Source organism: Wyeomyia smithii, chromosome 3, assembly GCF_029784165.1.
Source record: "Wyeomyia smithii strain HCP4-BCI-WySm-NY-G18 chromosome 3, ASM2978416v1, whole genome shotgun sequence".
Lineage (NCBI taxonomy): Eukaryota > Metazoa > Arthropoda > Insecta > Diptera > Culicidae > Wyeomyia > Wyeomyia smithii.
In genome coordinates, this window is record NC_073696.1 from 66196513 (window position 1) to 66210981 (window position 14469).

Sequence of the window (14469 nt, forward strand, 5' to 3'; positions counted from 1 at the left end):
GACAACAGCAGTCGTCCTTCCTTAGCAGCAGCACTAGCCCTGTGGTTGGTCACCACGGCTCAGGAGCAGCGCGGTTTTTCTCAGCGTGTGTCGCCAGACAGCCATTATTCACCCCGTGTTGGGGCAGCATGGAGATTGCCATCAGTAAATCCAATTTTGGAAATCAAAATGCCTTTTTCAAGGCTAATAAACAAGTCATTGAAAGTTAATAATTTTTGTCAACGCAAGCAAGCATTCTGTGTTGCATCCTAGCAATTTAAATCTGTCGCACCCGTCGAATTTACTGAATGTGAAATAGCTTCCACAGTGCATGTTGTCCGTGTATCTTGATTCCCCCAATGTTAAGGCAGCTCAAAAGTTGTAATCAGTAACCGATTTTGTACCGCAAAATGCTTTTTTCAAGGCAATTAAACAAATAATTGAAGGTTAATAATTTTCTGGCATCAACACAAGCAGACATTCTGTGCGGGATGCAATCAAATTGTGTTGTAGTTGTCTAATTCCTACTTTTACTTTATTTAGTAAACCCCCCACTGTAGGGGCAGCGCAAAGGCTGCGAACAGCATGACCAACTTTGAATAACAAACGGTTAACGTTTATTCACTAAAAATTCATCCAATTCAAAACAGGTTTTTGTCTGAGTACAATAATTTGCACAAAAGACATTAAAAATTTTTCCGCATTGTCAGACGCGTTTCTCCAGTCATGCCTCGTGAACGTGAAGGTTTCCTATCACAGACATAGATTTCGTGCTCCAGCACGTTACAACACGTGGAAATTGTCTTTTGAAGTAGAATACTTCTCTCAGGAAGTTCGGCTACATAGAGATGTGAAATGAAAATCTAAAACTGAAAAAAGTGAGAAAAATTTCAAATGCTAATAATTCGGTTAGTTTTCGATGGATTTCCTTCGTTTTTGCAGTAATCGATTAGAAAATCAAAACACAAAATTCGACCTCTGATTGGTCGTTATACCGCGCTTTCCCGAGCACGGTCGGCAGAGTTATGGACCTAGTAAATTGGGAATGCATCATTTGGCCTACATAAGAGCTTCATCAGATAATAAACAGACATTTCATCGGATATTAGATTGAAGAACTGAAATTTGAAGAACACAAATGAATATTTGAAGAGTTAATATTTTCTCGTTTTGCGCTATAATCCAAAGTTGATTATCTTCATCTTCATGCATACTCTGACTATTATTACGTGTTTGCGTCGCTTAGTGTTTTGCTACGGTCATGCAGAACGCAAATAACGGCGCGATGCGATTCGGCAAGACGAAATCTGTTGAAATGTATAGCTCTACTTCGCCTTAAAAAGAGCTGTACATTTCACCACGGTAAGGCGAATCGCATCGCGCCGGCATTCGCGTTCTGCATAACCGTAGCCTTTGTTCCGTTCCCGTTTTATGATGTCGTATTAAATGTGCATATTACAATTCGGCAGCACTTCAACTTCTCATTTGCACAAAATTTAAAAATATTCAATGAACTTCATTCAAAATATCAAACAAAAAGAAATAACAATACTGCCAATGAACGGTCAACGTTTATTAACTAGAAAAAATGACTGACACGCAAGCAGCCGTGTTATTATTCTTGTAAAAGTATTCTACTTCAACCTTGCGGTCGTGGCTTTGCATACAACCTTCTAGTGATTTTTTCAAGGATTTTCCCGATTCTTTACCAATGAAGGTTGATACAAATAAATACAGCATACATCTGGCAACTCAGCGCGGCCTTTGATTCAAGCGCGGTGTTTGGATTAGACCGCGTTCAGTTTTGGGCAAATCTCCTAATATATCAGTTGATTTGGGGCAAGACAAAGCAAAGCCACAGACAGACGTCCAAGCAAGAACAAAATTGATCGAAAATTCTGTGTAAATTTTCAAAGAGAATTGCGTTATAAATCACTTGAATATTAGTGCCGCCTGGTGACCTTATCGCTAGAATACATTTTTTTTCGCTGGTGTATGAGTCTGGCGTCACTGGTAGCGCTATCTGGTTACGGATTGCTACTTTAAAAATCTTTACACAAGTTTGGAACTCAGCTTGGACGTCTGTCTGCGGCAAAGCCTTGGTGCTACAATCCGATTCGGAACTCGACCTTCTGTTTATTACAGACTTCGCAGCCAACTGTTAAGTGTACAGGACAATTGCGAGGCTAGTGCTACGATCCTACTGACGCTAACAGTCTCTCCCGAGCCGAGACTCGAACCTACGACAACTGGCTTGTTAGACCAACATTGTACCTCGCACACTTAAAACTGGATCTCAAGCTAGGGGTAAGACACTAATGATATATTGTAAAATATTTCCAATATTCAATATTAAAAAGTATTTACCGTTCTATTTTCGGGCACCCCTCTATCTATATCATAGTTCATTGCCACATCAAGCGTTAAATTACCGTTGGAGGATGTCAATTGACAGATAAACGATAAATATCAAAATATATCAACCAATATCGTGTAATATTATCGAAATATTTTTCTTGAAAATAAAGGTGTCTAGCCCCTAGAACCTCGTTGTATTTTCTACGTGACGATTGCGTTATCGGATTCAGCCAATCAGCAGCCGGTTCAAATTGGTTGCATGTAACGGTGACTAGCTGTCGCGTCTAGTCGTATCACGGTAAGAGTCGAAAACCCATTAATGAGTTTTGTTGTACCCATTTTTTCCTGTCATATGCGGCTGTCAAAAAATGGGTAAATTTAAAAATGTGAAATGGGTAAAATTGTACGCATTACAGCAAGCGCACCGGTGAGTTGCCATTTGAGTTGCTATTTTCATAACGCTGGCCGTTGCTATTTTGGATAGCAACCGATGTTCGCACCGGTCGTTGCTATTGGGGATTACCAATTCATCTATTCCTTTTTACCGCCGGCAGTTGCCAATTCCTAAAGACCGTCACTAGCTAGCGTTAGCAAAATATTTGTGTGTCTCGTATTTCCCAGAAATTCTGCGCATCTAGTAATAAGGCGTCGTACACAAATTACGTAACGCATGAAGGGGGGAGGGAGAGGTGGGTTGAGACTGCGTTACTTATTGTTACGTAGAAGGGAGGGGTGATAGTAGAGAAAGTTACGTAACTGTGATGTTGGCTCGAAATTAAAAATTTCTGAGGGGGGTCAGCGTTATGTAATTTTAGGGGGAGTCCTATCGAACGTTACCTTTCGTTACATATGGGGGAGGGGGTCTGATTTTTAGCGTAACGTAATTTGTGTACGACGCCTAACCAATTTATCTGTCCGTCAATTCCCAACAAACAATTTTGTTGAATTATAGCTTGTTAAGTTGCTATTCGGTGGATTTTGGCTGTACTAAAGCTTAATAAGCCGTTATACGACAAGATTGTTTGCTGGGTTGTTTCCGGAATGATCGGCGTTCTTTCTGCTTCATAAATGTCCTCTATATTTAAGCAACTCTGTTTTAACTTTGTTTCCGTTTTCACAAATTATCGATAGCACAATTCTGTTGCAGGTTTCTTCGTTTGTGCGTGCATGTATTTTTATCCTTGTAGGTTTAATTAGAGTAATTGCGTTAGACCGTGGCACGTTCCGCAACGTTGCCTTCAATAACTATTATACTTAAAATTGGCGAACTGTCTTTAATTGTATTTTGTACTTTGTGCTGTCTCTATTCCTACAATTTGCTATTAATATTTGGAAATTTGCAGCCAAAAAAAACGCGGAAATTGTTCTCGAGTATTTGGTTGATTCTAGTGACGAAAAATATGATTTCGCGGAACAATACGCGAGTATGAAAAGGTTTTTTGGAAAGATTCGGGGTGGCTCTCAGCCTGGAAAACGGTAAAATATTGACCGCTATGCTGAGGAAGTTGCCATCCAGCGTTTGACAATGTTATTTTTTTCGGAAACACCGGTCTATACCGATGACCAATTCCGACGCCACTTTCGAATTCGTCTTACGTTGTTTTCGAAGATTAAAACAGCTGTAGATGCGAAAAATGGTTTTTTGAGCAACCGGAAGCAACGGGAAAATTGAGACTAACATGCCTTCAAGAGTCAGCAGCAATAGTCGGTAATACTCCCGAGCAATTCGCTCAAACCTTCCAGGTTTATTGAAATAATGACATGGTTGACCAATCTTGTGAGGACTTGAGCTTTATGCTTCGTGTAGATTAGAGTGCCAACCAAAATGGTCATCTCGAATTTCAAAAAAAAACTATAAATGTTTACCCGCCCGGAAAAAACACTCTGTGCAAAATTTCAGCTCAATCGAAATTAAAATGAAGTGGCTCACTGGTGCACGTCGTTACTTGCGTCCTACGACGTGTTTAACCAAGGCAAAGCGCTTCGTCTTCCGGGGCCGACCAATTATGTTGGAAACACTCATTATTTTCATTATATTGTTACGAACATTTATTATCGAGCACAACAAAACAAACAACAGTTTGACATTGTTCATTAAATAGATGCGGCACGTTGCTATCGCGTTGCCAAATTTAATAACTCGCTACTACCCGAGGTGCGGATTGCTATTTCCCAAACCAACATAGCAACGCCCGGTGCGGTTGCCACGTTATGGTGGGAGTTGCCAAACTAGCTTTAGAAACTTCAATTTAGCCACTGGTGGGCTTGCTCTTAGAAAGACATGTTCTTAGAAAAAAAGGGTCATTTGTTTACCCATTAATGGGTGAAAAAATACTTCAAGCATCGTTTTAGTTTGCTCTGTCGATTTGTTCGCACGCGTTACTTCTACGATCTGTTTTGTTTATTATTTGTCAACAATTGCCATGGAAGGACTTTAAAAGAGATTCGATACTGCGTCGTTTAAGAAGTTGTAAATGCAAGGTAAACAGTATGTTATATCAAGTATTGAATTTTACAATGTAAGATTTTTTTTATATTAGCCCTAGAATGTTCACTATCCGTATGGTATTGGCTTTGTTGCAGAGAATAGCGATTCTGACAATTGATGATAGCAGATGAAATACTCCTGTATTCGTAAATAAGATTCATTTTTGCAAATAATTGAAAATAATTGATTTCACATTCAGTTCTTTTCATTTTTTTGAGTGATAATCACAAAATTTCCGTTTATTTAATAATGGGTAAAATTTCACCCATTTCCTTGAGAAAATTTATTTCTTAAAATGAGTGAAATTGTACCCAGTTTTTGACGTTTAATCGCTATACCCGTAATGGGTAAATCGAGTTTACCCACTAAATGGGTTGGCTCACTTTTTGGCGAAATGGTTGAAAAAGTACCCATTAATGGGTTTTCGACTCTTACCCTGTAGAGTGAAACGTCACCCGTGGATTGCCTTATTGGTCAAAGAGTGTAATACAGGCTTAAAGCTTCAAATTGAGGACCTCCAATAAGGCAATCCACGGGTGACGTTTCTTTGCTTGTACGTTCGTTTTTGTTGCTGTTTTTCAAGCTGCAAAACCAAAACCGAAATCTTTTAATGTCGGCAATAATGTCAAAAGTGATTTTATATTGTTGTATTTAAGATTGGCACTCGCGATACTAGAGCTACCGATCGGATAACATTTGTTTTTCACGCTTCTGGATCCGGATTGCATCCAAGTTGAGACCGATCGATCATACATAAAGCTGTCATAAGTTGAAAACAGACTGAAATCAGCTGATCGCAACTGTCTCGTGGATTGCCTTATCTGGCATCACTGGTAATGAACCTTCAATAAACTTGACGAAGCAATGGTCTAATGCATGAACAGTTGAGCTCGGAGCTTCATTCTGACTTCGGCTTTCGACTCCATCGGACGTAAAAAGTGTTAATTATCGTGTCTGAACAGTGCTACATAGGGCATTTTGGTGAAAAATAGAGAAATTTTCAGTAGAATACGCCATCTTTGCTAACGCCGCCGCCCACTTCTGCATCAACGAAGCAAGCTCTTCTGCGACGGTAACAACTTTCAGCCACCACAAAAACAATAATTTCAACGTTTCTTGATCAGAGCTGCTTTTACGACAATATTTTTTAGTTCCTTTTCCGTAGTAGTGAAACTTATTGATTTTTTCATTCTATGCAACGAAACCATGATTAGTGCTTGTGCGTGCCTTGTTGAAACGAAGAACGACGCCATATTGGAGATGCAGTGAAAAATCTGTGGAAAGTTAAATTAAACTTCGAGCTCAAAATCAGTCAGTAAAATAAAAATAACGTCGCTAACGCTTAACTACGATATCTTCGCTACGATTTTAGCCATATTTGTGGAAGTTCAAAATATAGCGTTTTCTTCGGTAAAATTATTCTTCGTATGCGTCGTTTTCAGCTTCTTCAAATTAAGAAATTCAACTCTGTTCAAAATCGCTCTACGAATAATCAATTGAAAAATTGAGGATCATCGGCTTTAAATGTTTTTTCATCGTCCAACCAGTTAACTGAGCCTGAAAGCAAAGAGTGCTCCGCCCTTTTGGCCAGCAACGAGCGAATAATCGATATATTTCTTGGAGAAAATGAGAAGAAGAAACAAGACACGATCACGCAATTCTGAATTCGGCACTCTGACATAGTTTTCCGTGTTCAGGGTGCCGTTTTAGTTGTTTGAGCTAGTATTTTTCTACAATGCATGGATTTGGTTTAATTTTTCGACTTACCGCTCAACTAATGTTATTCTTTCGATGTACCTGTCTGGAAAGACCCTACGTATAAAAATTCATCTTCCGACAGACAATTTACTAAGATCATCTCCTACTCATACTTTATTTTTTCACAATATAAATGATATAAATGTTCGTGCTTAAACCTCATATTGTGACGTATTAAAGCTCTCCTTACTGCCTTCGAGTACATCTAGTTATTCTGCCTGTAAAAAAAAAACGAAAAAATGAAAATGCTCCGCCAACCAAACTAGCATCATCGCAATCGAGTTTAGATTTCGCATATGCGCACATAACATGTTACATATCCAACTGCAATAGAAAAAAGAAAATGGCGACCGAATGCAAATTCCTGCTCCATGCGAGAAAAAATCCTCAACTCCGCTTCTCCGAATCTTCGTATGTCTGTATAACAGCCTTCTACCTAAAAATCCTACTCTTATGTGCAGTTATCTTCTTCATCTGTTTATTTTCGATTGCCACCAAACAACCTTCCTAGCGATCCACGTTCTACGACACAGAATGTTTTGTTTGAAGCACACACATTTACCAAATCGAATACAACAATCTACGACGCATGTGTTAACTGAAGCATCACTGCAAGCAAAAGAGTAGCTTTCAAACTCTATATTACTGTTACCCTCGCCGCAAGCATAGATACATACCTATGATGCTAACAGTAGAGACAATTCAGTTACACATCCATCGAGCCTATGTTCAACACCAACAAAAAATCAACTATAAATCCTAACCTCCTGAGTAACTTATTTTGCTACGAACCACTATTCTAATCAAATTCACAGTATCGCATTCTACGAAACCGACGTTCTGCGAAACAGGGCTTCGTCGACATCTACGCAAGGCACGCACACCCGTCGTTTGAAATAGTTGAACAAGCAAAATGAGCGAACAGAAGGGCACTAGAGTCTACGTCGGCAACCTCACCGATAAAGTAAAGAAGGAGGATCTCGAGGGAGAATTCACCAAGTACGGTAAATTGAACTCTGTATGGGTAGCTTTCAATCCTCCAGGTTTCGCATTCATTGAGTTCGAAAATAAAGAGGAAGCCGAATCGGCATGTGACAACCTCAACGGTCAGGACATCCTCGGTTCGAAACTTCGGGTGGAGATTTCGAAGGGTCGTCGTAGCTCCCGTGGAGGATCACGTGGATTCCGTGGGCCGCCTGGACGCTCCGGCAGCGGTGGTGGTGGCGGTTTCCGTTCTAGCTCTCGAGGTGGCTTCCGCGATGGCGGCGGCTACCGAAATGGTGGCAGCGGTGGATTCCGGGGTGGAAGCCGCAGTGGAAGTCGTTTCGACAGCTATGGAAGCAGCCGCTCATCGGGAGGGTCCGGTGGGTACGGTCGTGATTCGAGTCGTGATGGTTACGGAGGTGGCTTCGGTAGCAGCTATGGCGGCGGTCGAAGCAGCGGCGGAGGTGGTGGCCGGTTCCGATCAAGGTCACCCGTTGGCGGTCGCGGTAGATATTAAGTGTGTGTAAGATAAATTGATTAAGCTATCATCTTTTCCCTAAGATTGATTAGTTTGACTAGAAGTATCCTGGCGTAACTTCTAGCACCAAAACCAGCATAGGATATGAGTATGCCCCATCTTGTTTATCTCACAACCTAAAATTCAAACTCGTACAGTTTAGATCTATAGGGACTAATCTGGCACACAGTTTTGACACAACCAAACATCTACGAAAATATTCTGTAGCATTGAACGTAATTTATTTTTGTTTTTAATGGAATACCAACATGAAGAAAAAAAGTTCTAGATGAAAACGATTATATTTGATGCTGTTTTATATGTGTTTTAATATATAAAATAGAAATGACGTGAGCGTATTAATGTTCCATCTCGTTCCGACGATTGTTCGACATCTTCTGGAGGCTGGTTAGTTTGGCAAAACTAAAATTGTACTCTCTTGTGTTGCATTATAAGCCAAATGCATGTAGAAAGTGATACAACGCAATTTCGTTTCATCAAATTCACTTCGAAAAAAAAAAGAACAACTGCACAAATGATAACAGCGCGCGGTGCAATATCTTCTGAAGAAAACCAAAAAGAAATTATCGCAAAAAGTGGTTGCGCATCGATACTGGTACGTTTCTGTAGGTTTATCAGGTTCCTTTTTGTTTGAATACTACTCAGCACACCTAACCTATTCCGAAAATAGCACATATTTTCAAATCGTATTAATAAGAAAGTCATATAATAAAATAAATCACACTTCACGTTACTCGTTTTACTACATTGTGAGAATATAGTCCTTATTCAATGTCCATTCATCATGTGTCTCAGCTTTAATTAGTGTTATCATTCAGTCTTAACTCTGAGTCACCTAATCCATTTCTATCTGAATTGAGCCTGGCCTTGTTGCTTGGTTCCGGATACATGCAAAGGTCATTTTCTGCAAGGAGATGATAAGGTAGTTTTCTGCCGTGGAGAGTATCATTTCCTTTGCTGTTGTATCAATAAAAAAAAAAACAATTACAAATTAATTTTGCTTCATGTGTAAAAAGACGCAACGGTTTTTTAGCATGTCGCCATACGCAGTATGGTGGCGCTAAGAATACTAGTGGTCAATGATTCGATAAAATCGATAGTTTTCCAGCTCTAATCGATATTATTGCAATAAAAAGTAGCAATACTCAGAGGGAGAGATATGCGAAGAGAATGTTGTGAGCCAAACGAACATGTGAAAATCTGAGCCAAACGAACAAGAAAGGTAACACATTGCAAGGTATTGCAATTAGGTACAAAAAAGAATATATTTATTTTCACACGTTTTTCATGTTCTATTACTAAACAATAAATTAGGAATGCTCCAAAATATCTTTCTCTCTCTCTCTCTGAGTATCTCTAATAAAAAGGGTTTCCGGTTTTTAATGTAGAAATTTTGAGCAATCGTAATTTGTGCAACCTTAGTTCATCTCGGCAAACTTCCAAACAGCTGATCGAGCTCGGCGAACTTTTTAACAAATATCAGCAATATATTTCGACGAACATTCAGCAAATATATCGATTTACCGTGATCCAGCAAGTAATGACATCTCGCCTGCCGAAGTTCATGAAAATTCTACCGAAAACTTGTAAAACAGTTCGCTGAATTTATCAGCTGTTGAGTTCTCGGCAATAAAATCTAAGTGTGTATTCTGGTCGGATCTGCCATCGTTAAAGGAGACGGATCGACTAAATATCGATGTGCTAAATTAAAAAATCAAACTTCACTTATACATTCCATTGACATCCCATTGTTGATGTATAGGTCGCCCCTCTCTGGCTGCGCCTTTGTCACCCATGAACCTTCCTTATTCCCTACTACCCGGTCGCTAAAATAGTGTGTCGCCGGCCCTGGAGAGAGCTACCAGTTTTTTAGTTCGAACATTTTGTGAAACATCACAATAATTCTGTACAAATTTGTATAAAATAACAGGAGGGTTGTTACAAAGCCACGACCGCACGGTTGAAGTAGAATACTTATACAAGAAAGATAACCCGGCTGCTTGCGTGTCAGTCGTTTTTTCTAGTTAATAAACGTTGACTAATCAGACCAATCGAATTTTGCGCTTCAAGAAGGATTGACCATTTTCAATAATATGTTAATTGCTTGTCATGGTTGGGGCTTGACAATTTTTAAATTTTGAGATGAAATTTTTTCGGATGTTAAAAATGTAAATTCACTCAAGAGAAAACATTAACGCTTTAATCATCAGGTTTTTGTTGGTAAGATGCCGATAACACTTTTTGGCGTTATCACTGACAGTGTGAACAAAGTATTCCTTCCCAGGTAACCATCAAGCACTATTTTAAGCCATATAAGAAACACAACAGCATTTGAGTGCATATTAGCTGTATATAATATTTTCAAATGCCAATAAGCACTGTAGAATTGAAGCCGTGAAATAGACCCTTTATGGGTGTATAAAGCTATGCTTTAGAGCTTTCAAGCCCTGTAGCTTTAGGCTAAGTAAGGTATACGTGAATGTTTACGATTTTGAAATGCATATCGTTTCCAATAATAAACAACATAAATTCCGAAAAAAAAAAAACAATGGATAGAATAGAAAAGTGGCGAAACATTTTGAAGGGTAGCTGTTAACGAAGAAAGTTACGAAATTTTGAACGTTTTGTAATAAAATCAAACTACGCACTAGTACTATGCAATCAGTAGCAGATAAGCAAATAAATGCCGATTTATATCACGAAATTGCTTTCCAAGCTGTTGAAGTTGATGATTTCTATGACCAAGAGTCTTATTATAATCTGGAGTTTGTAAGTTAGTTGCTATACAAGTTCACGAAGAAACGTTTGTTGTACCATTACATCATACTCTTCCGGCAAAATAGCTCCTAACCTGTATAACAAGTTTATGAAGAAATTACAGTGTATCATAACATCATACTCTACCTATAAAATAAGGGAATGCATTAAAGAAATAAAAAATATGTGATATTGATTAAAACAGAAATATGTGTTTTTGCTCATCAAATTCATAGAACGGCCGTATTTAGAATATATTTGAAAAACAGTTTCAAATAAATCGTAGAAAAACGAAACTGCAACAAGTTGCCTCGAATCACTTTACGTATTAACATTTCTAGTCTCTTCGGTTCGTTATCACCGAAAGTGCGGGTGGCTCCGGTCCAGGAGCATTTCAGGAGGAATTCACGATCAAAAAAGTGATCGATTAGCTGGAGATTCACCGTTGCGCCTTGTTTATTGAAACGATTGCAACCATGTATCTTCCCAATCGATCAACCGTTGCCTTCATAAAATTTTCATCTCGGCAGCGGTCCTCCAAGGATTCCACATTGGCATTTCACGGGCTGCAGAAGTGATTCAACTAACTTAACGTTGATCGGGTTGTTTGACGACGTACCCGGTTGTTAAAACAACTATGCTGCCAACGCATCCAGCTTCGTATTATCGTGTGACAGCAACAACAGGCATTTGTTTACCTTGGTGGTCAGGTTATCGTTCTCTTCCGCAGCCTCTTTCGGTTCTATCTGGTAAGATAAATGTTTCATCTTTGGTACTTCTCTTGTATTCTCCTAGTTCGAGCAAAAAAAAAACAGCAGAAACCATCAATTTTAGTTTGAGAACTCTCGTATATTACAAGAGAACTCACTTGCTACCGGTTTTGCGATTTAAATAGGCTGTAAAAATAATGTTTCACCGAGCGAGACGATGGAGCAACGGGTAAACGCAGCAGACCAGAAAGCCTTCAATATGCAACAACACCGCGGTTTGAAACTGGATCTTCTTCGATTTCACAGAGCGATACGAAAAAAACCAACGAGTCAGCAGCTAGCTGGTCGGATACGATGGGATGCAGTTGGTGTGAGGAAGCAAGAAAGCAAATAACTTTTTTTAGCCCGAGAAAAAAAAAACAAGACATAAACAAAATTTTTCTCATAGGTGTAGTTCAAAAGTAGGGGCAGCCAAAAGTGGTTTTTGAACTGCCCTTAAGTAGAATATAGAACTTTTAGGCTTTGTAAGACATTTTCTATATGAAACTATAGAACCAAACTAGAACTATTTTTCACGGCTTAACGGTTACTTGGGTTGTGATAAAATAAACAGAGAAAAGCTGAATTAACACTCAAAACTAGACGGCTCACGTGTTGTCAAAATAAGTCAACTTTTCATTGAATGCATTTACTAGTGCCCACTATCTCACAGAGACTGCATTTCACTAAAGTGCCTCACTGCATCAGCCGCTATCGATGCTGAGATCCGCTGCAACTAGTGCGCTATCCATAGCCATGCCACAGTTGTGGCCGCTATACGCTGCCATTGGTATCCACTGTCCCTGCATCAGCTGACCCAGCTGCTATCGTTGCTGGAATCCGCTGCAACTAGTGCGCTATTCATTGCTACGCCACAGCTGTGGCCGCTTTCCGCCATCGCTGGTATCCACTGCACTGCTAGTGCTGCTGCTAAGGGAGGACGACTGTTGTTGTCGCTGTCTAGAACTATTATGAGCCGCTTCGGCTGAAACAGGCTCTTATATTGGCCAAATAGCATGTTTTAAATTGCAAGGTATATGATTCTGTCGACCGTGCTTGGGAAGCAATCATATAACGACCAATCAGGGGTCGAATTTTTCGTTTTGACAACGCTTGACTATTTTCAATAGTACAACAGTGTGAATAATAAAATTTCAATTATCTTCTTTTTGGGAAGAATCTTAGAAGATTTTCCAATCTATTGCTGCAAGGAAGAAGGAAATCCATTGAATACTAACCGATTTATTAGCATTTGAAATTGGACATATTTTTCACTTTTTTCGGTTTTAGATTTTCATTTCACATCACTATGTAGCCGAACTTCCTGAGAGAAGTATTCTACTTCAAAATCAACATTCTGTATGACTTCTGTATTCTGTATAATTTCTGTATCGTGGGCAAGAAATCTGTATAATACAGAAAAATCTGTATACTTGGCACTCTTGTTCTGCAGCCATCGCCTGAATTGAATGAAGACGACTTTTTCGAACAGCGAGGGATACTTACGCCGGAGCTGATTGATGAGGTAAGGTAAGCAACCAATTTTGATTATCAAAAGCACTTTGAATAAAAAAAAATATTTGTGAAGACCTATACATAAAAACACTATTTTGAATTCTAATATGGCAACTTCTGGTTTTTGAATAACTGTCATAAATGGCCATAATATGAGAATTTCTGGAACCATAATGATACCCAGAGGCCAGAAATATAGTCCTTTTTGAAATCCAAGATGACGACTTCTGTTCTCTGGAAACATTCCAAAATTATCGAATATCACTCAATATGGATATTTCCGTAATCGGGATGATGCACGGAAGCCTACAATTTACCCCAGAGAAGACCATGTTAATCTCCGACCACGGATTAAGCTTGGCGGTGATGAAATCGAGGTAGTTGACAAGTGCGTGCACCTAGGCTAACCGAGAACGACATTAGAAGAGGAATTCTTCGAGGTCGTATGCCGGGAAATCGTGCCTTTTTTGTACTCCGGAGGAGGCTCTGCTCGAATAAAATTCGACGCGGCACGAAGTGGACCTTGATCATACTGTAGCCCTCTAAGGCCACGAAGCTTGGTCCATGTTCGTGGCTTAAAGCGCACTTGTGATTTTCGTATGGAAGAAGTGCAGTGCAGATAGAATATGCAGAGGCTATTATGTTCCAAACTAAATTCATTTCCGAGAACGTATTCTCGAATCGCGGCTATTTGACTAATAGTGAAAAAAAAATATTGTTGAGCGACTTGTCGAATACATACCTACCATGGATGTACGTCACACATAGGAGTATTTGAACCAAAAAGCTGGCCAAAAGTCCAATTCGCTCTATACTGTTAGTAATTGGATCTATTCACATCAAAAACGTGTTATTTTCATAAAAACTAATAAAACTAGAGAAAATACAAAACAAGGTGACATTTATTGAGTAAGTCACGCAAATTTTGAACAAAATTCATTTTCACGTTTTGTCACACATTAAAGACCCCTACCAGGAGTAGTACGTCACGTCATGACACACCTCCAATATAAAATCCAATGATATGACAATTACTTAAAATTCGCTTGCTGCATTTTTAGTGTCTTTTTACACATGATCTAAGACAAAGTTTCAACAAATTTCATATAAATCTTCATTTATAAAAATGTCAATGAAATAAAAAAGAGGAACCAGGAGGAAAATTTTTCTTTCCGTATATATTAAGTAGGCTTTGACCTTTCCGTTAATAAATAAAGTTTTGACCGGACTTGCCCGGAAGGTTACTAAATCACAAAATTAATTTTACAATATTATGGATTTTTCGCGGTCGGCTTTCACTATCACTTTTTTCGTAAACTATCTGGGATTATTTCATGCATTTT

General features: G+C 39.1%; 2 protein-coding genes across 2 annotated transcripts in view; one reads left to right on the forward strand and one right to left on the reverse strand.

The window, feature by feature from the left end:
- Window positions 1-5725: 5725 nt before the first annotated feature.
- On the forward strand, window positions 5726-8833 carry LOC129731619 (RNA-binding protein Rsf1). The gene is made up of 2 exons (XM_055691746.1): window positions 5726-5897; window positions 7399-8833. The coding sequence occupies exon 2, from the start codon at window positions 7497-7499 to the stop codon at window positions 8082-8084; it is 588 nt and encodes a 195-aa protein (XP_055547721.1). The 5' UTR covers window positions 5726-5897; window positions 7399-7496; the 3' UTR covers window positions 8085-8833.
- The window catches only part of LOC129731620 (uncharacterized), a 143438-nt gene continuing 137081 nt past the window's right edge, over window positions 8113-14469 (reverse strand). Inside the window, exon 3 of the mRNA XM_055691747.1 lies at window positions 8113-9062. Within this exon, the coding sequence (XP_055547722.1) occupies window positions 8941-9062 (122 nt within the window). The 3' untranslated portion in view covers window positions 8113-8940. The remainder of the gene's footprint in view (window positions 9063-14469) is intronic.